The sequence below is a fragment of the Phodopus roborovskii genome, unplaced genomic scaffold, assembly GCF_943737965.1.
Source record: "Phodopus roborovskii unplaced genomic scaffold, PHOROB, whole genome shotgun sequence".
In the NCBI taxonomy this organism is placed as follows: Eukaryota; Metazoa; Chordata; class Mammalia; order Rodentia; family Cricetidae; genus Phodopus; species Phodopus roborovskii.
The window spans coordinates 6,824,629-6,851,390 of record NW_026126571.1 but is presented as its reverse complement, the minus strand read 5'-3'; the positions used below and the strand labels follow the sequence as shown (position 1 = coordinate 6,851,390).

The 26,762-nt window shown below is 39.4% G+C and overlaps 1 protein-coding gene across 2 annotated transcripts in view; it reads right to left on the bottom strand.

The window, feature by feature from the left end:
• Ctnna2 (catenin alpha 2) overlaps window positions 1-26,762 on the bottom strand; it is a 1,034,505-nt gene that overhangs the window by 71,893 nt on the left and 935,850 nt on the right. For both annotated transcript variants that reach the window (XM_051202772.1, XM_051202773.1), the window contains exon 12: window positions 19,402-19,602. In XM_051202772.1, the coding sequence (XP_051058729.1) occupies window positions 19,402-19,602 (201 nt within the window). The remainder of the gene's footprint in view (window positions 1-19,401; window positions 19,603-26,762) is intronic.

Here is a 26,762-nt window from a genome sequence, read left to right as displayed (position 1 = left end):
AAATTGCCAGAAAAAAAAATGATGAGCAAATTAACAGGAAATGATTGTATATGACTGATGAATACAAAATCATATGTTTGATATCATTAATTGAAAGCAGCAATAACATATCATTCCATACTTAAGATCCACAAGCAATGGGAAGCATGGTAGTCCTATGAAAATGTGGACAGAAGAAAACACAGCTACTGTAGTTGGGACTAAAAATAACAATGCATCTTCTTGGCCACCACTACTATGAAATATGGTAAATGGCTCTTTTCACTCCCAAGCAGGTGATTGGGTCATAATCTAGGGTGTGGTCAAATATCAACTTCTATAAAGATGCTGACTATGAAAGCTGATCAATCTAACTTTGTAGTCACAAGAAATCCCTTTGAATCTCTGTGTTTGTGGCTGCATCTGTTTATGTCTAGTATTCTAAGAGTTGAGAAGCAGAACTTAGACAATAACTGAAAATGGCCACAGATTTATTCTGATGTATCCAACCAGACTTATTTTGATGGGAAGAGGAAGTGCATAATTTAAGAATGCATGTATTTCTATGAAGATAATATCTGATATATTAGCCTCCGTTCTTGAATATTTGGATCCTTTTTAGTTCAAACATTTCTAAAGGAGTTAAAAGTTATTCTGTAAATCATATATTTCTTTGTGGAATTAGGCTCTGAAAAAACTAAAATTCTATCTTATGACCCACAACCTAACACAAACAGTCTGATCAAAGGTATTAAAGTGAGGAAGTCGCTGGGGAATTGTGAAGGAACCATTGTGCAGCTTTCCATGTTAAATGTTGTAGCCAACATTTAAGTTGGTTAAGTTAAGCAGTGCATACCACTTAGACTCCAACGTCCAGGAACACATCTCTGTCTGCACAATTATCATTTCCAAGTCTAATGGGGGCAAGGCAAGGGAATGTGTCCCTTTGTGCAAAGTTATCCCTAAGAAATAATGGAAGCAAGAAAACAAACTGATGACAGGACTTGCTCTAGCTACCTTCAGACGGAAAGGAGACAGAAAAATGATACAATGTAAATGAGCTACTTCGTAGCATTTATTATTTTTTTTGTATTTTGAGATTATATCATTTCTCACTTTCCATTCCTCTCTTCAAACACTTCCAAATAACCCTGCTTGCTCTCTTACAAATTCAGGGCCTCCTTTTCATTAATTGTTGTTACACACACACACTCACACACACACACACACACACACACACACACACACACACCCTCCTAATTATATAATTAAAACCTAGAAATATGAAGAGCTATATTCAAAATGTCTCCCTAAACTTGTAAATCAGCTCATGGTATCTAAACATGAACTGAGCAAGAACAACAATAAACTTGCTAAAGTGGGAAAAAAAAACCTGGAGTCTGCAACCCTATACAAAGAACTACAGGCAACTAAGAAATGCTGAGAGAGGGAGAAAGAGTTCTCCCCAGGCAAGAGCTCACGAATTGGTTATCTAACACTGGGTGGTGTGCCCTGGAAACATACATAGGAAGTAGCATTCTAAAGGCACTACTTTTAATGAGGGCTACTCTTTAAAAGGCTGTTCTACTTGGACCAGCATGGGATAAGAAATCTCTCTTGTGAGACTTAGCTGGTAGAACCCTGGAGTGAAGGACCATGTTACTGGCCCTGGTATCATCAGAAAGAGGTGCTTTTTAGGAAAGTCGGTTTTTCAAGACGCCAGTAGTTAGGGTGACAGCAAGAACTGCTTTCTTTGTGCTTCGTTCCTAAGTTTATACACTCGGGGCTGGACCGGTTGCTATGTCTCTTCAACCCAGTTCTGCTCATTCCACTGTTCCTCCCTCCTGCTTTGCTTTCCTCCTGCTTTATTTAAAGCCCTGAGTCATGAAAGCAAAGGTTTAATAGAACAATGACCCATGATGGCTGGACCTGAGCTTCTCAGTTTAACTATGAACCCTTAAAATAGCTTGATAATGTCTAAAACACATCCTTCCTCTAAAATATTGACAGGAAAAAAAATAGTCAAATGCTGGCCTCACTTCTCCTTAATTAGGACAAGGTTTAACACTGCCTTTGTGATTCTCACTTCATGTATCAACAAAGTTGCTGATGTGGGTTTATATAATTAGAGGCTTTTTTCTTTGTGTATCGCACCCAAAAATGTAGACGCTACTTTGCAAGTATTTATCAGCATGTTGAACTGCTCTTAATAGCTTGTGCCCTGAAAGGGTGATCAAAGTTAGAAGTAAACTTACATCCTAACTATATTTTTGTATGCACATTGCATACTGGGCTGCAAAATGACCTTCTAAGAGGAATTAGTTGAAGTTTATATTGCATATAAAAATCAAGGTCATACTATTCTAGTGGCAATTGAGATCGAAACCATGGGTGGGTGAGGATTTTGGAAATGAATCTTCCCAAGAGACTCCAGAGGTGAAGTTTCAGAGCTCAGGGTGATTCAGTTTACAGGAATGACAAGCTGTGCTACAGTGCAAATGTGAGTGCCAGCCATGAGGGAAAAGAACAAGGTTAGCTGGATGTGAGGGAGGAGCATAGACAGGCTGCCCAGTGTTTCTGAGGAAGTAAGCAAACTCAAGCCTTAGGCTTTCCAGTGATCCCCAGGGATGTAAATGTATCTAAGACCCTGATGCCTGGATACTGTTGACTTCCTTTTCTGGTTTGGACACATGACATAGCCCTACTCAAATCCAAATGTCACAATTAGACTGAGTTATCCCTGTTTCCAAATAGGACATGGTGTCGAGGATGAGGGCTCTGGGGTGCAGGGAGTGGAGTCATGCTGCTGATCTGCGCACGTGAATTTGTTATTTCAAATAGAAATGCATAGTCTTCCTTCTCCTCTGTTAGGTGACTGCCTCCTCAACTTTCCATCTCCAGTTTAAGCACCATTCTGAAACCTTCCCTTATCCCCGGACATCTGAGGATTAAGCATACTTGCACCTACTTTCATGGCTGTTGTTACACTGAAAAGGATTGGTCCCTGCTGTTTCTATATGTCAATAATTTTTGCCTGAATCCTCTGAACACTTTTTTTATCTTAAACCTCTGTCATATTCTTGAGGCATGGAGAACCTACACAATCAAGAAAGGAAGAAAGAGAACCTTAAGTTAGGGGCAAAGGAAATGACTCATTTATCCTTGAGTATCTCTAAGACAAATCAAGGAGGAGTCTCGTGTTTCCCATTCCTTTGTGATGCCCATCATTCCTTATTGATTCAGAATCTCATCAAAGATTTTCAGAGCCATTAGACAATTTAGTAGTGTTTGCCTTGATTGGGTATGGGACTCTTTCAGAAAGCTGAGCTTGGAGTCCTTTCAAGATTAAGCTTCCTTGGGAGAAGGTTCATCAATGACAAGAAGGACTCCCAATTCTGCCATTGACTAATTCACTAAGACCAACTAGGCAAATCTATATACATAAGGGTCATCTATGATGGTGTTGGTGTCAGACCACACACTGGGAGTCCTTTTTTGGAAATTTTTATTATATAATATAGAGAAAGTGGACAAAGAGGCTATTCTAGAAAGACACTGAGATTGCTAAATGTTCACGTGGAACCAAGAAAATAACAGCATCTGTGTGACCCTGGAAAACAGCACATCAGGACCAGGATATCATTGTGATTCTTTCCACTGCACAGTACAATATACTCCCTGATCACAGACACTACCGATCTTCATAGCTAGAAATAGCTAAAGAATTAGGCATTACTGGAGTAAATGAGGCTGCAAATTATTAATCTGAGAAGACCCCTTGGAGACATTGAGTATTCCCTCCAACACAGAACTGTTTGATAGTGTTCATGAAGATAAAGCATCTATTCTCCAAAACAGTTTCTATTAGACATTTCCAAGGGAAAATTCAAATCATCCATAATTACATACTGGGGGAAGCTAAAAACACTAAAGGTGTAACTTTGAGAGAAAGTCTGACTGGTGTTCCCGGGATTTATCTTTGATATGGCTGCATGTGAAGCATGTGGTGAGGAGACGATTTGAGGCTCAAGTTCAAAGCCGTCACCTGTATAGAAGTATGAACCCAAACTAAAGCTATGGCCTATTAACAAATATCCCCAGCTTCAGTCAAAAGTAATAGAAGACACATGAAAGCTGGTTACTGCCCTCTTCTTTTCCCTCATGGCTGTCAGCGCTCTCCAAACTGTGAGTTTAGAATTCTTGTGGGAATGCCGACACTGGCACTTCACCTACTATAATCTGACCAGCTCCCTAATCCTTCCTTGTGAATACTGTTTCATTTCTGCATGTATTTATGGATCCATGAACTCCACCTTCCCTGTAATGGTAGATGGACTATAATCTGACCAGCTCTCTAATCCTTCCTTGTGAATACTGTTTCATTTCTGCATGTATTTATGCATCCATGAACTCCACCTTCCCTGTAATGGTAGATGGACTCTTGGAGTGCCAAAATACTTGAAGACTGCATTCTTACAGGCTTCAGACCTTTGACTTCTAAGAATGATTTTGAACACTCTGATCAGTTGTGTCTTTATGATGGTTGCCCATGAAGACTCATTTCATGATTCCGTATAATTAGTACTTAATCTCTACACCAAGAAAAATGGAATTTTTCCTAACACAGTATTTGGGTTCTTCCTCCTTTGACACACATTGTGACTTTTTAATTGCAAGTTTTGTTTCTGCAAATAGTCTGTCTGTCTTCTTCTACTGAAGATCTCTTTTTGTTAAGGCAATATTAGCCTTTCCTTACTTTACTATCAACTTTTGCTAATTTTTCTTTCCCTTCTGACCTCAAACCACCTGGCTCTGTCCTGAGTTGATGTATCTTTTTTGTTTTGGAAATCATTACCCAAAAAAAATAAGCCCCTTGCATCTGAAATTGAATATGTCACTACATAGTCCATGTTATTGGATTTTTCCATCTATCTTACCATATCTCAATGATAATGCATCTCCCACCCATATGAACTTACCAGTATGTATATGTGGCGAGGCAGGATTGAAGGTGGCTTGGCCCCCGACATCCCTTCTTAGTACTAATATTTCTGTTTCTCAAATCCTAAACATGTGCTAGAACCACTAGCACATATTGAACCAACAGAATACAACAATGGAAGCTCAGATAGAACTTCTGAGATCACGTTAAACACAGAAGCGAGTTTTCCATATTACTCCCCTTTCTTGCTGCTTAGAGTAATTACTATGAAAAAAAAATGTCAGTTGCTGTCTGGTGAGCTTTCCTGGATGTGTAGATGTTTGTCAACTGACACAAAATAGAGTTATCTGGAAAAGGAAGCTCAATTGAGAAAATGTCCACAAGTCTATAGGGCATTTTCTTGATTGCTAATTGATAGGTGAGTGCCCAACCCATTCAGAGTGGTGTCAACTTGGGCAGGTAGTCCTGAGAAGTATAAGAAAGACTGTGCAAGCCATTAGGAGCGAGTCAGTAAATTCTGTTCTTCCATAGCTTCTGCTTCAGTTACCTCCGTATTCCTGCCCAGATGTCCTTTTATGATAGACTGGGATGTGGAAGTACGAGCTAAAATAAATCTTTTTCCCTCCAAACTGCTTTGGGTCATGATGATTTATCACAACACAACCCTAAGACATGAGCCAATATGGAGCCGTTTACAATGGCAAAGACACATCAAAGCCTGTGGTTAGCCAGTGCAAAGGAGTGGTGGCCCAAGGGAAACCAGAACCAGGGTCTTCCCTTGTCCTGTGCGTGTATGTTATACTTGTCAATCCATAAACTGGCACAGCAATGGAAACACCTTGACTCCAGGCTCATGTTAGATTATAGATGGCTATCCCCCAAACAAAGGTACTGAAAATCCCCAATTTAAAGGTAATATGACATCATGATCACAGCACCAAAGCTGCTAAATTTGGAGGATATATTACATAGAAATCGCTGCCCAGTATCATATGCTTGGCCCAAAGGAAAACTATTAGTAAATAGCAATCATCAGGACACACTTCACCTTTTGTTAATTGAAGCAGCTATACCTAATCTAGACTTCTGGTATATTTATCTATTCCAGGAAGCTTTCCCTAATTAACCCTGATATTTAATTCTGAACAAACCTGGACTTTATTTGGTGCCAAATTGGAATAATAGAGGCTAAAGGTATGGCTCATCAGTTGAGAACTTTCTATTCCCAGCATCTATGTTAGATATTTCACAATCACCTGTTAACTCCATTTCTAGGGCATCTGATGCCCTCTTCTTACCTCTGTAAACATATGTATACACGTAGAATACACACACACACACCACATATAAAAATAAAATAACTTTTTAACAACTGGGATAATGATAGCTGCCTTTTGAATTTGAATCAAGGGTAGAAATACATTGAAAGGAGGGCAAGAGGATGGTAGGGCCACATCTATGGTCTGAGCTATTTGGATGGGTTAACCCCAGGAGTTCAAAACCAGCTTGTAAAATAATGTCAAGAGTACCTATATAGATGAGCCATTGAGGCGTTTAGCAAGACTAGGATTATGTGGGGTGGTTTCCATGGACTTTGCACAGAAAAGGTTCACAGTGAATGGTTCTCATAGTTGTCTTCACACAGTAATCCCGAATCTGTCTACCCAACCACATGCCTTTGGTTTTGCTGAATGAGGGCTTGCACACTCAACACCTTCTGCATTGGACTTGAGGGTCAAGCTGCAAGAATTTGCCAATATAGGAGCTGCCTTGGTGGATGATGATGACACGAAGTGTCAAGAGCACACCAGTGCACGACAAACCTGAAAATTGGGAGCTGGCATAATTTCCCTGGGCAAGTCAGTGGTCTGACTTACGCTCTTCTCTCTTCTTGCAGACCAGTGTCATCATATGGGTACTCACATTTCTTTTCTCGACAGGGTCTCTCTGTATTGTTTTGGGGTCTGTCCTGGAATTAGCTCTGTAGACAAGGTGGCCTGGAGCTCACAGAGCTCTGCCTGCCTCTTCCTCCTGAGTGCTGGGACTAAAGGCCTGTGCCACCAATGCCCGGCTGGCACTTGCTTTTAATAGCAATTTTCCTATATGTACCTCCAACTCCACACAACCATTCCTTCTTAGCTATACTTTTTATCTTGATTGCCAAGTACTAAATACCATGTTTCCTTCTGGAGTCATTAGAGCCATGGGAGAAAGTATGCTTCAATGTTTATTTTTCAAAAAAAAAAAAAGTGATAGTTTACAAAACACAATAAGAAGGTATTCAAACAGTTTCTTTAGCTCAAATGAAATAATATCTCAAAAAAACTTCCCCATTTGATCTGAGTCTCTTGCACTACTATCTCCCTCCTATCTCCAATCATTGGTGTTTCAATTACATACTATGTTTTAACTGGTAACATTTAATTTTATTATTTATAAATGGTTTTTAAATGTGGTAGAGGCAATATAGAACTACAACTGAAGTACTTTGTCTAAAATTGAATACCTCCATGCTTGATGTGGCACACACCTTTAATCCGGGCACTCCAGAGGCAGAGACAGGTGAATCTCTGAGTTCAAGGCCAGTCTAATATACATAGAAGAGTTCCAGGCCAGCCAGGACAACCAATGAAAAATAAGTAAGTACATAAATAAAATAGCAGACTTTCTTTGTTAACACCAATGGCATTCTAGCTGCGACTATGGCTTGGCCTCTTTCTCTTCCCTCTCCTCTCCTCTCTCTTCTCTCTCTCTAAAAGACACCAGTGTCAGATTTCAGGAACAGGGGCAAAGTGGCCCAGTTGAGTCTACTCCTTATTCCCTCATGAATATTCATCAACTATTCCCACCTCTCCAGATAACCACAGCCACCAGTCAAGCCAGCCCTGCTTCCATGCAGTCCACCTTGGGCTTTCTTTCCTCAGTGTCAGTCATCTGGCCTCCCAGTGGGAGTTCCTAAAGGCTGCCATTTTCATACATTCATGTTTAGAAAATTATAATGTACATTGCAAACATCAAAACCAAATCCGAGTTCCAGAAGGCCATACATAACCCATGAGCTGGATTGTTTGATAAAAGATGAAAAAGCACTGCCTAGAAGAAGGAAACCACACACAAAAAAAAGTAATTCTAAATTCCATTCACGATGACTACCCTGAGAGAATCGGGGCGCATCCATCTGCTCTTGTCTAGACACAAATTCCTTTCCCCAAGGAAAGAAACTGCTTGCTTGGAAGGTTTCCGTATAGTTTAAAATAAGCATTTCAAAAATAATCACAAATGGTTTATAACTCCAGGAGGAAGGATGGCACATTTAATTCTGAACCTTGAGGAATGAATAAAGAGTTGAATGCGAAGCCTTATTTGGCTCACAGTGTTCGTCAAGACCTAGCTTGATAAACACAGTTTAATTTGGCATCTGTGAGGTTTAAATACTTAGATTGCATTAAGATGCAGCAAAACACTTGCTGAGGATTTCTTACACATGACTTTAAAGATTCTCATTTTGATCATTAAATATGTAATTTGAAAAGAAAATATAAAAAAATCCCTCAAAGGAAGCCTCTTATTAGTATGGTTTTCGTTTATATCAATAAACAATTTTTGAGAGTCAACTCCCATCAAACCTACGGGAAAGGAACAGATGGTTTCAAATCTCGAGGGGTTAAAATTTGATTAAAATCAATATATGTACACGGGTGGAAAGAACTGCAGAGGACAGGGGAAAACAGGAAAAACAAATATAGACTTAATGACAGAAATAAACAAATGGGAAATTGAGCTGCCAGGCATTATAAGGAAGCCAGATCGGCGACTGATGCTGGCTATCAGCACAGGGACAGGCAGAAGGAGCATTGGATGGTGTTGTTAGGGCGTCAGAACTTCACAGGTAACGAGAGCAACGTAAGAAGGTAAGCGGAACAGAAAGGCACACCACACAGGGATGGTATTTGAGCACAACAAACAGCATTTCTCTGCCTCCTGTGCAATGAGCTATCTCAGGCCCTCCCGGTACATTTGAAGCTTCCCTACTTTCTTAATCAAAACTATTTCTCAAGGTCTCCAGCAATGCAGTGTCTCCCAAAGAGCGACTTCTCGGCGTGATTCCCTTCTTCTCTCCCTCAAGTGCATGGTACTCCCTATTGAGGGAGTATGGGTCATGTGACATATCACTGCCTCAGTTTATGAAATAAATACATCCCGGCTACCAAATCCTGGACTCAACAACATTCTCAGATCCCCTCTCCTACTCCATGCCACTGCCAACAACCTTGGTCGTGGGTACCTTTGAAGTGACAGAAACAGCCTTGGGGCTCAGAGTCCATACTACGGTTCCTGCAGATCTAGAGATTAACAGCCTGCCTTTTGGTCTTTATTTAGTGTATAAGTACCAGTGACGTGCTCACAGCCAACTCTGCACAGATAGTCCAGGAATGTACCACTGTGTGAGCCTTCCTGGTACATATCTCCATGATCATGTCCAGGACCTTGTCATGAGGCTATATTTGCATATTGTACTCTCCCTTCTTAAGTAGTATTTTCTGGGGTAACTCTTCCAAAACCTCTGGCTGAGCGACCTGGATGTTTATGAATCACAATAAAACTTAAGAGTTAATGACCAAGCCAGTATAGATAAGAATGTTTGCATGTTTTGGCACAGTTAGGTATTTCTAGGCAAAAATGATGGGTAACCTGGCTCAAAACGTAACTTGACAGCGTTCTCCCAGATACTGAAATAACCTGGACACAGGTATAGGACTCTATTTTTTTTCCAAGACATAGGCATTTAAAAAATACTTCAAAGAGGAAACTGAATGTGAAGCTAGAGACTTCTACCACGGAGAGTCTTAATAATCTTCTCACCTGGAGAGAATTTGTTGATACCGAAGGTCAAAGACTTTATCCCAGCCTAAGGAGAGAAGCGGAACTCTCTGGTCAGACCACTACATAAGCTCTTGGGTTTATAATTATGTAGTTTCTCCTCTCCAGTACAGCTTTCCTCCTTAAAGGTAGAAGTCATTCTGTCCTGAAAGGGAGGATGGAATGCTGGGAGCTCTGGTACCCTAAATAAGTTTGTTCTCTGCATTGGCTGCCACACACTTCAGGGCTGGAGAGATGGCACAGCAGTTAAAAGCATTTATTGCCCTTGCAGAGGACCGAGAATCAGTTCACTACAGCCACAAGACAGCTCATAGCTATCTGTAACTGTGTCCAGGGGATCTCAGCTAGCTTTTTCATACACCCCCTCGCTCACCTGCCCAAGAATAGTATTTCCCACTGTGGTTTGGGAACTTTAATGTCAACCCACTATCAAGAAAAAAGCCCCCATAAATATACCCACCAGCCAAAGTGACGGAAGTAATGTCCCAGGTGACATTACGTCTTCCTGGGTGTGTCTTGGTTGGTGTCAGGCTGGCAGAAACTATTGTACCATAGGATGTACATGGTGGAAAGAGCAGCAACTCCTGCAAGTGGTCTTCTGACTTACATCAATGTGACGCATTCATTCTTGTGTACATATGTGCACAAAATATGTTTTTAAAGGCCGAAAACACCCATCAACCAAATCTCTGCAGTATCTACAATTTGAAGGTATCTGTTATATGGGAAATGTACCAGGACAAACAACACATCTCCCCTTTAAGGATTACTAAATGATTTAACTTTCTTTTTCCTTCCATATTTTTGACTTGTCACCATCACAAATACTAAAGCTACCCTGAAGTAACACATTTTTCTCCACACCGCCATCATTTTGACCTTTCGGGAGGGAATAAAATGCTTTACAGCAATAGTAAGGGTTACGCTAAAATACATTTAAAATATATTAGGATGTCTAGGCTGAGCAATCTCAGTCATAAAAGCTTCTGTTGAAATCCATTACTTTCATAACCTAATTTCAAGGTCACCTATGGAGAATTGACTTATACTTTAATGGTCTTCTGTAGTATTCCTGCCTTTCCAATAAGCTACCCCTACCAACTTATTCTGAAATTGACTTGCTTCTCTGCTTCTGCCTGCTAAAATCCAGCCACAGGGAGGAGACAGGTCACCCAATTCAGTCCGGTAATCCCACTAAATGTGTCTAAAAAGCCAATAAGACTGCTTTCCATTGATATGTAGAAACTGAAAGGAAATGAAATCTACATCTGGAAATTTGGAGCTGTGAGTCTGGGGCGTGCTAGATTATATTCTCTTCCTTCCACACCAAAGGAATTCAACATCTTAATATATGTCGTGTACATATTTAATGTATTTGTATGCATACTTACATTTGTATATATATTCCCTGTACAGGTTAGATAGATCCATAGATATTGATATGTTGTACTAGTTATCTGATAAACCCATCACAAGCAATGGATACACATAGAAGAACCTGCCTCTTAGGACTGAATGTGGTCTAACTGTACCCTGTACCCTGAAGAGCACACTCGTAATGTGAGGGCACCCACTCACCGATAAAGTTCTTTGTGTATCCTGCTGAGACTAGAGTTAGATAATAAAGGATATGTTCAATAAGCAGATGTTGAGGAGAAGGAGGAAGTACAGAACATTATGAGGACTATAATGGGAGATGGGTGGATGTGCTTTTTTGGGAGAATGATGAGGCTACCAACCAGAAGGGACAAAAGGTTTAAACAGACGGTTTAGCCAGGATTGCTCAGGGTGACTGCACTCAGAAGACATGGACAACACTAAACTTATTCCAAGCTAAGTAATACTGACCCCCAAATGATACTATATTAAGCAACACAGAAAACTCAGTCGTGGGAGCATTAATAAATTTGTTTATAGTTGAAGTCAGTAGGTAACAGTCAGGTGCTTGAGTTTATATGAGTGCCACCCTGAGTCTATTCTGCTGCATTAACCTGTCCAAATGAATAGATCAGTATGATTTCTAGTTTGGGTGCTAGTTGCTGGGCCTTTTATATTCTCTGTGCAAAACGTACAGTATTATGCCAAAAATCTTATATTTTTATAAGTTAAAACATGTATTAATAATACACAATATTGAGTTTCATAGCATTTTCTCACATTCACATAATGTATTTTGATCGCAATCATCCGCATTACCCTCTCTTTCCTCCTCTTCCTCCTCATCATCATCATCTCCTTCCTCTTCCAATATCCTCCTTCTACTACTTAACTTAGGTTATAAGGCATGGGATTATATTATGCTATCACTCTAAACCACATATTTTCCAAAACAATAGAATTTTAATCTCTTCATTCAATATTATTAATTATATTGAATGATCATTTACTGTCTGTGGGGAATTAGAGAAACAGGAATATACCAGACATACAGCACTTGCTATTGTACACACGGCCCTGGGTTAAGTACCTAAAATGAAAAATTCTCTCAGTCAATCTGTCTTCTGTCTCTCTGAATTTCTGTGTCTGTGTTTCTGTCTGTGTGTCCCTGTCTCTCTGTGCCTCTGTCTCTGTCTGTTTGTCTGTCTGTTTCTCATACCCCCTCTGAACAATAATCATCTGTCAGATTCCCAAAGTTATCTCAACCATATCACACACATGTTCCCTAAATGTTCCCATAACCTGCATCAGCTATGACTTTCACAAAAGTGACATTTTAATATAATCTGACCAGTGTGGCAGGAACTACTCTGCTTATAAGTAACACGCTATCTCTGGGGTACTGCTGGCAGCTACCTGCCTGTGGAAATGGGAAGTCAGCAGACAAGTCTGGCCAAGCAGGCACTCACTACCAAGTTGTTGGCAATTTGTTATAATTCAGGTTTTATCGAGTGGCCCAAGAAATATGCCATGTAAGTATTTAATGGGCCTGCTGCAGATCTATTTTATTGTGTCTTCATCAACCTAGATTTGTTTCATCAGAAATCGGTAAATTTCAAAGTAATGAAGTCCTACAATTTTATCAGACTGGTAATCCACAAAATTATTTTCTTAAATTTAACTCAGTGTTCGTAACAACACAGAAATTACTCTTAAGCCCAAGCACTGGCATTACTGGGGAAGGGAAATAATTCATGGAAAAGAAACTAACTGCAGATGGTTCTGTCACTTGCGGGGCACTTCTCAATTTCCTGGGTTCTTAAAGAAGACAGCCAGGCCTGCATTCATTTATATGTGTAATTGGGCTGATCCATACTTATGAATACTTCAGCTAGACATATATGGTTTGGTCAAGATCTTCTGCAAACTCTGTCCTTTAATGAAACCTCTTTCTCACACACTCCTTATACCCTGTGAAGACAGGGAGAGATTTCAACTGACCCCACTCAAATGTGTCCGTGACGGAACCTTCTTTACCTTATTTCTTGGGGTTGTCGCTCATACTTAATGTTGTTCTGCCTCATCGAGCTCTACCCTAGGATACCCGGCAATGCCAGCAGCCATTTTTGGCTGTCAGAATTTGGAATGGTATGGAGGTGAGGTGCTCTGTGCATCTAGAGGGTGGCTATCAGGGATTCTGTTGACCATTCTAAGATGGACAGAGGATTCTGCCAGCAATCCCAAAGAGAGACTTATTTGTTCAGGCCAAGAGTATCCACTGCATAAAGTCTTCTAACTAAGAGTCACAAATCTAACAAAAACACACAAAATAGCTAATTCTAGCCAGGACATATAGAAGTGTCAAGAAAACAATAACAACAAAAAAGGCATAAAATCACACATGACAACTTGGTTTTTTTTTTCTCTCTCTCTCTCTCTGTTTGTGTATGTGTGTGTGTGTGTGTGTGTGTGTGTGTGTGTGTATGAACTCACATGCACATATATGTGTGTGTATGCCTCTGCAGTGTATGTGGAGGCCAGAAGTTGATGTCAGGTGTCTTCCTACATCACTATATATCTTGATTTTTGGAAATAAGTGTCTCTAACTGAACATTGATCTCACCAATTAGACTACACTGACTGGACAGAAAGGAAGTCCCAGGGTCACCACTTAGACTAGGCTGGTTGGCTGCTAAGCCCCAGTGACCCACCCATCTCTATTTCCTTGATGCTGGGATTATAAGTGTGTACTACTATACCCAAAATTTTTCCATGTGCACTTAGAATGGAACTTCAGCTCTAAATTTTAAAATGGCACTTTATTCATAGCCACCTCGCCAGCCTTGAAACTCTCCCTGTTTTCAGCTGTCTATGTCAACTTTCTCCCCTCTATTCACCTTACTTCCCCTCAACGTCACATTGCTATCCCTCTATACTCTCCACAAAATAAAACGTAAATTCAGGGCGAACTACAAAAAGCTATAAAGACAAATGGTCAAATCTAAAGATAGCATTCACCAACATACAAGGGGACAGACAGAAGAGTGTGGGAGAGCCAGAGGGACTGAAAACCATAAGGAATATTATTTCCTGAACACTACGGGGCAGCCGCACACATGAACTTACAGTACGTGTGACAACTTGTACAAACCCAACCCACCCAAATCTCAGCATGGACAGGGGAAATGGACACGCAGTCCCAACCATAGTTGTAACGCTACTGGTAAGTGTTCGCTGGAAGAGGGGGAGACAGTTTTCTCTAAGAGTAAGTATTTCATATTCCACTGGAAGATCACACATTCAAGAATATTTGGGGATTAGAAACTGATGGGTTTCTCTTTTTTGTTTGCTTCAATTTTGAACACAAAGTTGGGTAGGTAAGTGGTGGTAAATCTGGAAAGACTTGGATGATAGACATTATCAAAACATAATATATAAATCAAAGGGAACTTAGAAAGAGACTGACTTCCACCAGGACCTGCCTGAACTGCCACTTCCAGAGACCCCTTCTGTGCAGTGTCCAGCGTCTCCAACCAGCCACATCCTTCTCCAGGGTCTAACTTAGAATGTGTCCTCGACCCTTCCCATTCACTCCTTCTCCCAAAACCAAAAGATCTAGGCTTGGCCCCATATTCAGTGCTTTGGCCTAATCTGGCACCCCTGTCTGGCTGTACTACAACCAGCCTCTAGGCTTCTGCCACACTCTCCTTACCTACCCATCAATCCACAGGTCCCCTTCATACCACTTCCAATCTTCCCAATAGGCTCTATCTATGCCCATTTTCCAAGCTTGGATCAGGAGATACAACCTGCGTACCAACCCAGTCCCCTCCATCTACCTGACTTTATTCTACCCAAGCCATTTCCAACCTCTGGACATAATCCACCCACATATCCTATCAGCTCCAATATGCTCTGTCCATCTCAAACTTAGAACCTGCAAAAAATTCCAGATCTCACCACAAGAATACCAACAATATCAAAGATCAAGCTGGTTTCTTCTCTCCAACACTAACCAGTCTTGTAGAAATCCAGTGAGAAGTACATAGATGAATTCTAGGACACAGATTTAGAAGAACAGTCATAAACTTCATCAAAGAATTTCAAGGAATTCAAAAAATACATAAAGAAATGGCTCAATGAGATTAAAGAAAAGGAGCTTAAGGAGAATAAACACCCAAGTGATAGCCAAGAAAATACAAATGTAAGGCTCATGGAAACAATGAAGACAATGTAGGACTTGAGAACAGAATTAAATTGGGAGAAGGAAGTATTAAAAAAGATGTAAGCTGGAATGAAGATGGAACTGGAAAACCTATTTACTTAACTAGAAAACTCAAAGGAAAGCTTAACAAGTAGAATCAAATAGAAGATATATTATCAGGACTCAGAGATAAAGTAGAGGATCTATACTAAATAAACAATGTATAGGAAAAGTTTTTAAAATACAGGGGGAAAAACTTTCAAATTATAAGCAAAGATGAGGAAGAAGTATCCCAAGTCAATGGCAGAAAGACAAACCTACCCATCTTCCTAGAAATACACAGAACACCAAATAGAGCAGACCACAAAAGAAAATCCCCAAGGCATGCATATCATTGCAGAAACATAAGTATACATAAGAAAGAAAGCATATCATAACGTTCAAAAGTTAAAATGAGAGTTGCATATAAGAAAACCCATCAGAATAACAGAAGATGTCTCAGTGGTAACACTGAAAGCCAGAAGGGCCTGGAGCAATGCATTCCAAATCCTAAAAGACTATGAAGGCCAGCCTGCACTAACATAGCTTGCAAAACTCTCTGCAATAAGTAAAGGAGAAAAAAATCTTTCTACAATATAAACAAAACCTACAGAAAATGCAGGAACCAATATTTGGGGGTAAAGAGAGAAACAAGCATAGCAGAGAGACTGTGAAAAAACAAAAAAGCCATAATTGTTAAATCACACAAGTCCTACCACCAGTAATAATACCCAAAATAAACAACACAATGCCTGTACCAAAAAAGACACAAACTTTAAATATCAATAAACCCAATTCTCTAATCAAACAATGCAGGCTGGATGGATGGATTAATTTACATCCATCTATCTGCTGTCTACACAAAACTCATATTAGTTTTAAATGGTCAAAACCTTAGAATAAAAATATGGGCAAATGAACTCTAACCCAATGACAGCAGAAAAATAAAGCATCTTCAACTAATGATGCTAGAAAAACTGGATTAGACTATCACGGTATTCCTTACATTAGACCCATATCTATCACCTTGCATAGAAACTAACTCCAAATGAATGGTTCAAAGAACTAATCTTGAAACACTGAAACTGCTAAAAGGAAATCTAGGCAGTACTCTACTTTATATAGGTGTACTGAATAACTTGGTGAATAGGACTGCATTTGCCTAAGAATTAAGGCCAATAATCGATGAATGGAACATCATGAATCTAAAAAGCTTCTGCACAGTTAAAGAAACAAACAAGTGGGTGAAGATGAAGTTCACGAAATATGAGAGAATTTTTGTCAGCTATACATCTGCCAGAGTATTACTATCCAGAATATATAAAGAACTCAAAAATCAAAAGAATTAAAATAATAGCAAAAAAAAATGACCTTTTCAAAAACTGGGCCTGGGATCTTGGGACATCAAGTCTCACAGAAAGTGACAGCATGTTCCATATCTTTCATTTGACACACTGTTTGTACAGTCATGAACAGGAGATACTCTAAGTAGGGTCAGCATCAAAAGCGTGCTGGTATTATGTGTGAAATATGTCACAAGAAGCTTCATTCTTATATGAACATAAAGTCAAGGAGCCAGTAGAGGAGAATCACACCTAAGTGAGATGGCTTCTTTTTAAGGGTTTAGCAAAATCTTTAAGTTACAGTGTAAAATGCCTTATTATAATGTCTTTTAATATTTAATAATTATATATGTGTGTGTGAGAGAGAGAGAGGGCGTGAGTGTGTGTTGTTTGTATGCTTATGGAGACCAGAAGACTGAGGCAGAACATCTAGAGTTGCAGTTGTTGTGACTCACCCAACAAAAATGTGGATGCTGATAACTACACTGGGTCTTCTGAAAGAGCATCAAGTGCTATTAATTGCCTTATCATCGCTCCTGCCAATGTTTCTACTTTCTTTAAATTCAGTGAGAAACATTGTATATCCAGATTTATTTTTATTGCTCTATTGCATCCAAGAGACAAGTCTCTTTGATAGAAAAGTAATGATAACCCAGAACCAATTAAAGCACAGATATATCTGACTATGATCTTTATTACTTTTAAGTATGTTAGGTTCACAAGAGCAATCTCTAGATGTATACTTCATAATATGATATTACACTCTCCATTTCTAATGTTTCAGAGAAAATGGTCAGGATTTGTACTTAGAAATTGTTTGGGGGTTTTGTTTGCTTGAATATTTTTTTTCTTTATGCTTCTAAGCTAACAAAGCTTTTGTAAATAATCTTTCCTCTAAAAAAGAAAACAGATTTCTGCTGATACCATTCACCACTTTGGAACACAGTATTGTGTGACCCTGCAGAAATAACTATTTTAAATGCCAGATTGTGTCCAAAGTTGATATGCAAATCCCCTGGTAGGGCTCTCATTGGGGTTAGAAGAGAAAGATTATTGTGTGGATACTTCTGACCCAATTCAGTATTCATTCTCAGCTCCATAAAATCAAAGAATTATTTTTTTCTTCTAGTTTCTCTCATTTCCTGGTCATTCCAATCCCTCAACACACAAACAAAAATACAAGGGATGAGGTACTTTAGTGTCTGATACTAATCAGTAACAAAGATTCTCTCTCTCTCTCTCTTTCTCTCTCTCTCTCTCTCTGTCACACACACACACACGCACACACACACAAACACAGACATGCACGCAGGAGGGCGCGCAAGTGTGTGCACACAAACACTCTTTGATACAGTCTTCAAAGTTATAAAATGTATTACTAACTCAGTGGTAGTATGTCATTTCCCTTCCCAACTCGCCAGAAAGCTACAAGGTCCTAAAAGTTATAGTTCCTTCCTGTAGAGAGTGGATGAAGTACTGAGTCAATGTGAATTACTGACATGAGCATGGCCATGTCACCCCTGCCTCAGACTCATGGGAATGATGACATCTTCTAAAGTTTAACTGAGGGTAATGGTAAGAGCTTTCCCTGTTCTGAATGTGGATGTTGATAAATGGTTGACTCTGAGCTGAAAACAGAACATTCGAAAAGTACCAAATGCAGCTTCAATCAGGGAGAACTACATGATCATGACCCCCAGCAGAGACACCTCTACAAGAGAGACTAACTAACCTGCCTCCTCATCATGCTGTATATAACATTCTGAATCTCCTGCCACCCTCAGTCAGGATTCTAGGACCCAGCTGCGTAGGTCACATTATGAGAGCAGCAAGTCCCCACTGGATAGAACATGACCTGAGTGAGGACATTCAAACCTGGTACACATTCAAATCCTAACCCCTTTCAGAAGCAGCACTATCGAGGTTCTCTGAGGACCTCACGTCTAGCCTCTCAGAGCAAGAGTTCTCAATCTGTGGGTCACAAACCTTTGGAAGTCACACATTAGCTATCTGCATATCAGATATTTACATTATGATTCATAACAGCAGCAAAACTATGATTGTGATGTATCAATGAACTGATTTTATGATTGGGGGTCACCACAACGTAAGGAACTATATTAGAGGGCCGCAGCATTAGGAAGGTTGAGAAATGCTGGGTAGAACCTCTATGATTCCCATTGGAAATCCCAAGTTCTTCAGGTTCAATTCTCTCAAGAAACTGATGAAGATATGCTTTAGAAATTCACACTTAGACTAACCTCCCTTCAGATCTAAACACTTTTCTAGCTTTGAGAATATATTCCTCTCTCTCAGCAGGTTCAAACATCTACTTTCCATCTGTAATTTGGAAAAAATCGAAATTTCTCTGCTTATTTCATAAAATCCTTGTGAGAGTCAAACTATATTACACTTGAAAATGACAAAGTGATATATATGAAAAGTAATAAAATTATTTTTCTCCTATTATTCAAATACAAACTCAAGAAACAAGAACATTCACATTTTGTACACTTTCCATGATACAGAAAAATTAGAAGCATCACAGACTGTAGAAGAAAATGTAACCACTGTGTTCTGATATAGAAAGTAATCATAGCACTGAAATTTGGGACAGGTATACCGTCCATGCTCACCTGTTTCCGAAAGCAATTTTGTGGCTTCCAGCACCTTTTCAGTATATACCCCAGCTTCATAGTTCTCCATCTCTGCATTGATGATGTGAATGACCCGGGCTGCCCGGCCACGTATGGCCCCAGCTGTTCGGTCCAGTGTGTCCACATCCCCCTCTTGGAGGGCAATCACACATTTGTTCACATCCTCCAAGATGTGATTTTCTGTGAAGAGGACACACACACATTTATATATATAAATATATAACCTTGTACTATTCACAATCCAATGACTAACCAAAAATATATTTCAACAGTCCCCACAAGTCCTCACCTTGCAGATCCAACCACATAACTAATGACATGAAATCGTATTTAAAGGGCATCACTTATACATACACTAGTAGTTGTAAAACCTGAGCACCAGCAGGAGGGTTTATTACATGAATGCTTTGGGGAAATTTTAAGAGTTTCTGACTCAGTAGCTGCACTGGTGAGTTTTTGCTTACAGCAAGTGGGTATAGAGAGCCTAGAGGGAGGTGTTGTCTCCATTGGAATGGTCGGTGAACACTTTGTGGTGCATTTTTTTTTTTTCTTTTAATGATGGTTGATGTGGGAGGGCCCAACCTACCTTGGGCAGGTGGTCCTGGGTTATATAAGAAAGTAGACAAAACAAGCCATGGCAAGCAAGCATGAAGTTTTCTTCACAGGCTCTGCTTGTGTTCCTGCTTCCAGGTCCCTACCTTGAATGCCTGCCCTGACCTCCCAGTAAGGGCGAACTGGAATCAGGATTCGTTAGCCAAATGAATCCTTTCCTCTCCAAGATGTATTTGGCTTAATGTTGTATCCCAGGAATAGAAAGTCAAACCAAGATAGTAGCTTTGTGGTGAAACCTAAGAAAGTGAGTCTCAAAGAAATTCCCAGGGGATGCTAATTACGCTGGTGTGAGGAACCCCATAGTTTGAGACCTATGATGAAAAGGTAATCCCTTATTTTGTTTCAAAGACTGAAACTTCTTGCCCAGGGAAGGTCTTTTAAGCATTGTCATGAGAGTGGCTGGAGGGATGACTCAGCAGTTAAGTGTGGTCACTGCTCTTGAAGTGAGCCCAGATTTAGTTCAGAGAACCTATGTTAAATGGTTCACAACCATCAGTAACTCCAATTCCAGTAAATCCAGCACCCTTTTCTGGCCTTTGCAGGCACCTGCATATTCATGGTGCACATATCTGCACTCAGGCACATGTATGTCCACATAAAATGAAAATGAAGGTGAGGAGTTATAACAGCCAACAAAAAAAAAAAAAAAAAAGTCAATCTGACCTGAAAATACTATCTCTACCTAAAAAGACCTGAAGTTTTAGTTGCAAGAATACTTAATCACCGTCTGTGTCATCCGATTACAGTGAAGGCAAGCACTATTCTAATCTCAAGGACCACAGTAGGGGACGAGCAAATGGGAGAACGGCCCACTGTATTGCTGTAGAGAAACACACACCCTCACAGTAGAGCAAGTGAGCTGTCTTTCATTTCCATGTCCAATGTTACATTGTAATTATGTCTTTTGAGAGTTTTAAAAGCACAATTCTAAAGCAATTCTTAAAAGTTCAGTGCTCCAAGGAAAATAACTTTAAGCTGAAAATTACACACAGGCACATATGCAACGATCTCCGGAGTGACTGAATGCTCATGCCCAGTGTATTGAAATTCCAAGCATAAATTTAAGTAGTTCGGTATTCTTATGCTTTAATTTACATCTAAAACTAGGAAGGGTCAGAGAGATGTCTCAGCTTGTTTAAATTACTTCCCGCCAAGCCTGATGATGACCTTAGTTCAAAACCTGAAATCCGCAAGATGGAAGGAGGGAATTGACTCCTGCAAATCGTGCTCCAATCCCCTCAAGTTTACCTTGGAACATGCACGTGTGCGTGTGCATGCACACGCACGCACACGCACGTGCACACAGACACACACACACAAACACACACATAAACACATACACACACACACTAAATAAATAAATAAATAAGGGTTTATAGAGTCTGTAGAAAGCAGATATGTAAAATTGTTTAAAGACAGTTTGTATTTTAAAATTTTCATTTATTTATTTGTGGTACTAAAGATTGAACTTCGAGCATTACCCATTGCTCAGCAAGTGCTCAATTTCTAACCTTTATTTGCAAGCACTTACTTTTAGTTCTCAATTTTTTTTAAAGGCTTATTTACTTATTATGTATACCGTATTCTTCCTGCATGTACACCTGCACACAAGAAGAGGGCACCAGATCTCATTACAGATGGTTTTGAGCCACCATTGCGAATCGAACTTGGGACCGCTTGAAGGACAGCCAGTGCTCTTAACCTTTGAGCCATCTGTCCAGCCCCTTTAGCTCTCAATTTTGGTAAAAGGTTTCACTAAGTTCATCATGATGGTCTTGAACTTACATTGTGGCCAAGACAGATCTAGAACTCAGGACCTTCCTGCCTTAGTCTCCTAAGAACTGGGATCATCTGCCTGTACTTCCAGGCATGGACGAAGTCATCACATTGTCAGAGTTCCGACATTAAGAAATAAGGACTTTAGGAAGTGACCCAGTGGTGACAGCTGTGTCCAGGTGATGGAATTACGTCCCTTCTAAGCGACATGCTGGAAAGATCCCTCTCCCCTTCCACAGTATAGAATTTCATTGAATTCAGTCGTCTATCAGAAGGCAGCTCTCCCAAGATACCTTCCTCTTAGTTTCAGCATCCAACAGTGTGAGAAACAGATTTCTATTATTAATAAGCAACCTGGTTCATAATGCTGTTTTAGCACTGAGCAGACTAAGTAAGACACACACACACACACACACAGACACACACTCATGCTTTAAATAGAACTAGCTTGTCTATTGTCTTAAGTAATCTGCTAACTTTATAAAATTAGGGCAAACAAATCCATTGACTAGTAGAAGGGTTAAATTATTAGCTGTTTACAAAATTGCTATGGTTATTTCTGATGTCTAAGTTCCTATAGGAGGCAAATTGAAAAAGAGTATCTGGCAAATCCTAGGCTCCATTGGAGATTTCTCCTAGTTTCTTTAAACCAAGCACTCAGCACACATGGACATGCAGAGCCAGTCACTGTCCCAGCACCCCTCCCCCACTCCTGCAAACCAAGAAGCCACTTGCTGTTGACACCTGCTGGCAAAGAGAAAACCAGTTTACTCCAACAACATGTCACTGGGCATGTCAAACACCTTCCAGAGAGGGCTCCATGACCAGAAGTATTCGGCCAACACAAAATAGACTCCATGTTTTATGCTTGTACAGGAGACCAGATATTTGTTTCATTTGTTTGGGCATTTTTTTGTCTATTTTTGTTTGTTTGTTTTTACTTTTGTCTTTTTTGTTTGTTTGTTTTTGAGTGAAAGAAGGAGTCCATTAAGTTGGCGAGAGGAAAATAGGAGAGCTGGGGCTGTGAGGGCAACATATTGAAAATATATTGTATGAAAGAATATTGATAAAGATAATTTTAATAAAAATAATCATTGGAGATAGGTGTATGTTCTGAAGTAGGAGACTACTTCAGAAACTGATAGGTATATTCTGCCATTCACCAAACAACATTAATTTCAATCTCATATCATATTTCCACACTGAAATCATTCTGTTTCTTTTTCGGTTTATTAAATTTATTATTAGTATAGTGTCTGGGAAGGAAATGAAGCTACAGCATGTGTGTAGAAGGCAGAGGACAACTCTGTGGAGTCATTCTCTCCTTCCACACTTGCGTGGGTCAAACTCAGCTCTCCTGCTCAGCCATCCTGCCTGTCCTAAGGTTTTGATTTCCACAGTTTCTGGTTCTTTAATTTCAACTATATGTTAGAATGGATAAACAATAAAGGGATCAATAAGGACTGACCAGTATTCATCTTTCTTAAACTTAACAAAAGCAAACTTTTATAATGCTGATATTTTCTTGAGTGAAACAGCAAAGCAACGTTATGAAAATACATCTGTGGGAAGCTTTTATTGTTTCTTGTGTTTTCCCTTCTTCTGACCTCTTACTAAAGAATTCCTGGTAACCATCCCTTCCTGGGATGCAGAGGGCATCCTTTGAACTCACCTGAGCAGGAAAGGGCTTACTCAAATGAAACTGTAGGGTATTTTAAATACAGAAAGCTGATGCCACAAACTTTCTTTCGAGCAGATGGATTCCTTGGGATAATCACACACTGTCCTGGCCCCTAAAAGGGAGCTTCTGAGAGGGGCTTCCTGGATAAAACATGTGTTCACACTTACGTACTGTTGAAAATTACATGGCTGTGTAAGAACAGGCTAGCTGTTGTTTATCTGTGCAATTGGAAAAGATGGAATTTTGCAACAGACTGTAAAGCAGTGAAGGCTGTTAATTATGTTGCTAATGTCTCTGGAACTAATACTTTTACAAAAAAATTTAAAAAGTCTAAAAAGTGCATTTATGATCCAATAAATTATATTGCTATCAAAGATTTTAAAATAATAATCTTAATTGTTTGCCAAACTGGGAAGTTGCATTTAATGGATTCAATCCAAGAAGAAAAAATGTCATACTGTTATAAGTAAATCTTTGCCCATTTGAAGGAAAGCAGCTTAGCTTAGTCAGCAAGATCACCTAGATTACTAGTTAACAAAATGAGTATAATTAATACTTTACCTAACCTCACATTTACTATATAACTTATTTTTCATTTTTTGAGATAGAGTCTCTCTATGTAGCCCTGGCTGATCTGTAACTCACTGTGTAACCTAGGTGGATCACAAAGATCCACCTGTCTCTGCTTATCACGGGTAGGATTAGAGGTGCATACTATTAGTATGGATTTATGTGTTTAAAAATGTTAAGATAGTGTGTTCAGCTACTCTCAACCTTCCTCAAGAGTGGTAGGCCAAGATGCCCATTCAGGGAATAGTTCTATTGTTCACTTTTATCCTAAAATATTTTGAAAAGAAATAACCCCTGAAGGAAGCTAAAAAATACTTGTTCTGAGCAGAGGTGAAAGAGTTAATAAGGCATGTGTGTTTGGCAGGTGGTGGCTGTACCAATTGCCAAGCCTGGTTTGTAAACACCAGAAAATGTGTTTGCAACAAGTTGCATGACATACTCTCTTGGGTTTTTGCAACTTTGATCTTTCAGAAAAGAAGAAATTTTGCTACTTAACAAAGCAAAATCAATGACAACCAAAAAAAAAAAAAAAAAAAAAAAAAAAAAAAAAAAAACAAAAAACAAAAAACAAAAAACAAAAAAATCCTGTGAACCACAAAGCTTATTTTGAAGTTCTTATTCAAAACAAGCTACAGAATGAATATCTTCAAAATAAAATTCAGAATCCCAGAGTTTTGTTTGTTTATTTTAGGCTTTTAATAGGAGGACGTAGACAGAATGACAAACAAAACAAAAGTCTTGAACGTTCTGGGATTAATGGCTTTTTACCAATCTTAGCTGTCCACAATTTTGTGAGCCAAACCTAAGAATTAAACTGTCACACAGTTAATGCCAAGGCGTTCATTCTAAAGAACTATTAAAAATGGTACTTTTCCCCAGTGAGAAAGTTTGGAATGTTCTAGTACAGCCATTTCAGATTTTTATGAGTTTAGGCCACAATAGAATATGTTTGTGCTTCTGTGATGGTTAATCGCCAACATCATTGGTCTCCAAATTTGTAGTGTTTCACATGAACAAATTATACATTCAGATGTATGAATTCAGTTTGTGTTGGGTGAAAGAGGAAAAACTATAGTCATTCAAAATAAAGATGTGCATGTACGTGTGGATGTATGCATATGTACATGTATGTGTATGTATGTGTTGATGTGTGTGTGTGTGTGCATTAAGGTATATATGTATGTGTGTCTCTGTGTGAATATGCAAGTTAAATACATTTGTTTGAGTATGTGTATGAGCATGGCTGTGTATGTGAGTGTGTGTATTGCTTTTTATATAGAATTTCCTATCAGAATACTCCCTTAAGAATAAACGAAGACACAAAATGCCTTTGATATAATTCTGAATTATCTCCTAGGCTAAAGCTGCAATTTACCAATGCAAATGGAGAGGAGATGGGAAGTAGTTTCCCAAACTATCTGTCTGTGTCCGAAGCCTATCGGCAAGAACAGAGTGGGTCGTGTGTATTTGTCAAGCTCTGTCTACAGAAAGGTGCGGGCTGCCTGATTGTAGACTCCACAGGCATGCTCCAGCAGGCTCTGCCAACCTGGCTCCCTGACAGTGCCTGTTTATTTTCCTGTCGTGGCATGCGGCAGCTTCTGTACCACTAGGGTTGGACCGCACGGTGTTATCAGCAGGAGCCAAAGCTTTTTCTTGTTCGAAGTAATAATGAGATGCACAAAGGAATGGCAGGAAGAAAGGTTGCAAGGAGGCAGGCCTCGGGGGAAGAAAATTAAGAAAAGCTTGTGCTATTCACAAAGACGAGATAAGACAACCCCACCCCACCCCCCCCCCAAAAAAAGCCTTGCTTCTATCACCCTTAGACAATTTTGGACATATATTTGAAGAAAAGGACAAGCTGGGGGAACTTTTGGGTTTTAAATGATTCCTCCCTGGGCAGGGTATTTGGAGAAATACTGTCTACCGATACAAAGGCAGTTCACAGGCAGTCTTCCAGGAGGCCTCACGATTGTGGTTCATGAGCTGAGAATGCGTGGGAAATCTCCTGCCTCTTACTGGGAGTCATTCTTAGGAAAAAAAAAAAAAAAAAAAAAAAACTAGAGAGTAACTAGTAACCAAAGCCAACATTAGTGGCTGGCTACCTTTCCATTCACTAGCACTTAATTCTTCAATTGTCAACAACTCTCAGCACATTAGATGAGGCATGTGTGGACAGTGACATTTTTCAATGTTAAGGTTCAACCATCAAAAAACAAAGCTCCAGGGACAGCAACATACTGTGTTCTTTTATCAGTCAAGCCCCTAGAAAGGGAACTATTTTAAATAAACAGCTACTTTAAAATATCATATAAATCCAAGCACTTAAGAAATGAAAATCAAGACAAGCTTATGAAGACGTATGAGATTTGAATCTTGAATGAAAATCCCAGAGCTGGAAAAGCATACAAGAAAGAAAGGAATTTCCATTCTTCACTGATTTATTGAGAACACTGTATATTTTCTGAAAAGAGGAGAGTCTGGATTTTAATGACATTTTCTCAGAGTTGTGTGACCACCTAGATAACTTACTTTTTCTCAAAAGAACACTACGAAATATTTATACTTACTTTATAGAATTTTGGTAAGAGTTAAAGAAAACAGGTAAATTATAGACTCTGAGCATGTGTTAGCTTGTTGTCCCATCTGCCTTGTCTTATTCTCCATCAAGCAAGCTTGGCTTTTCGATTGCCCATTCGATCTA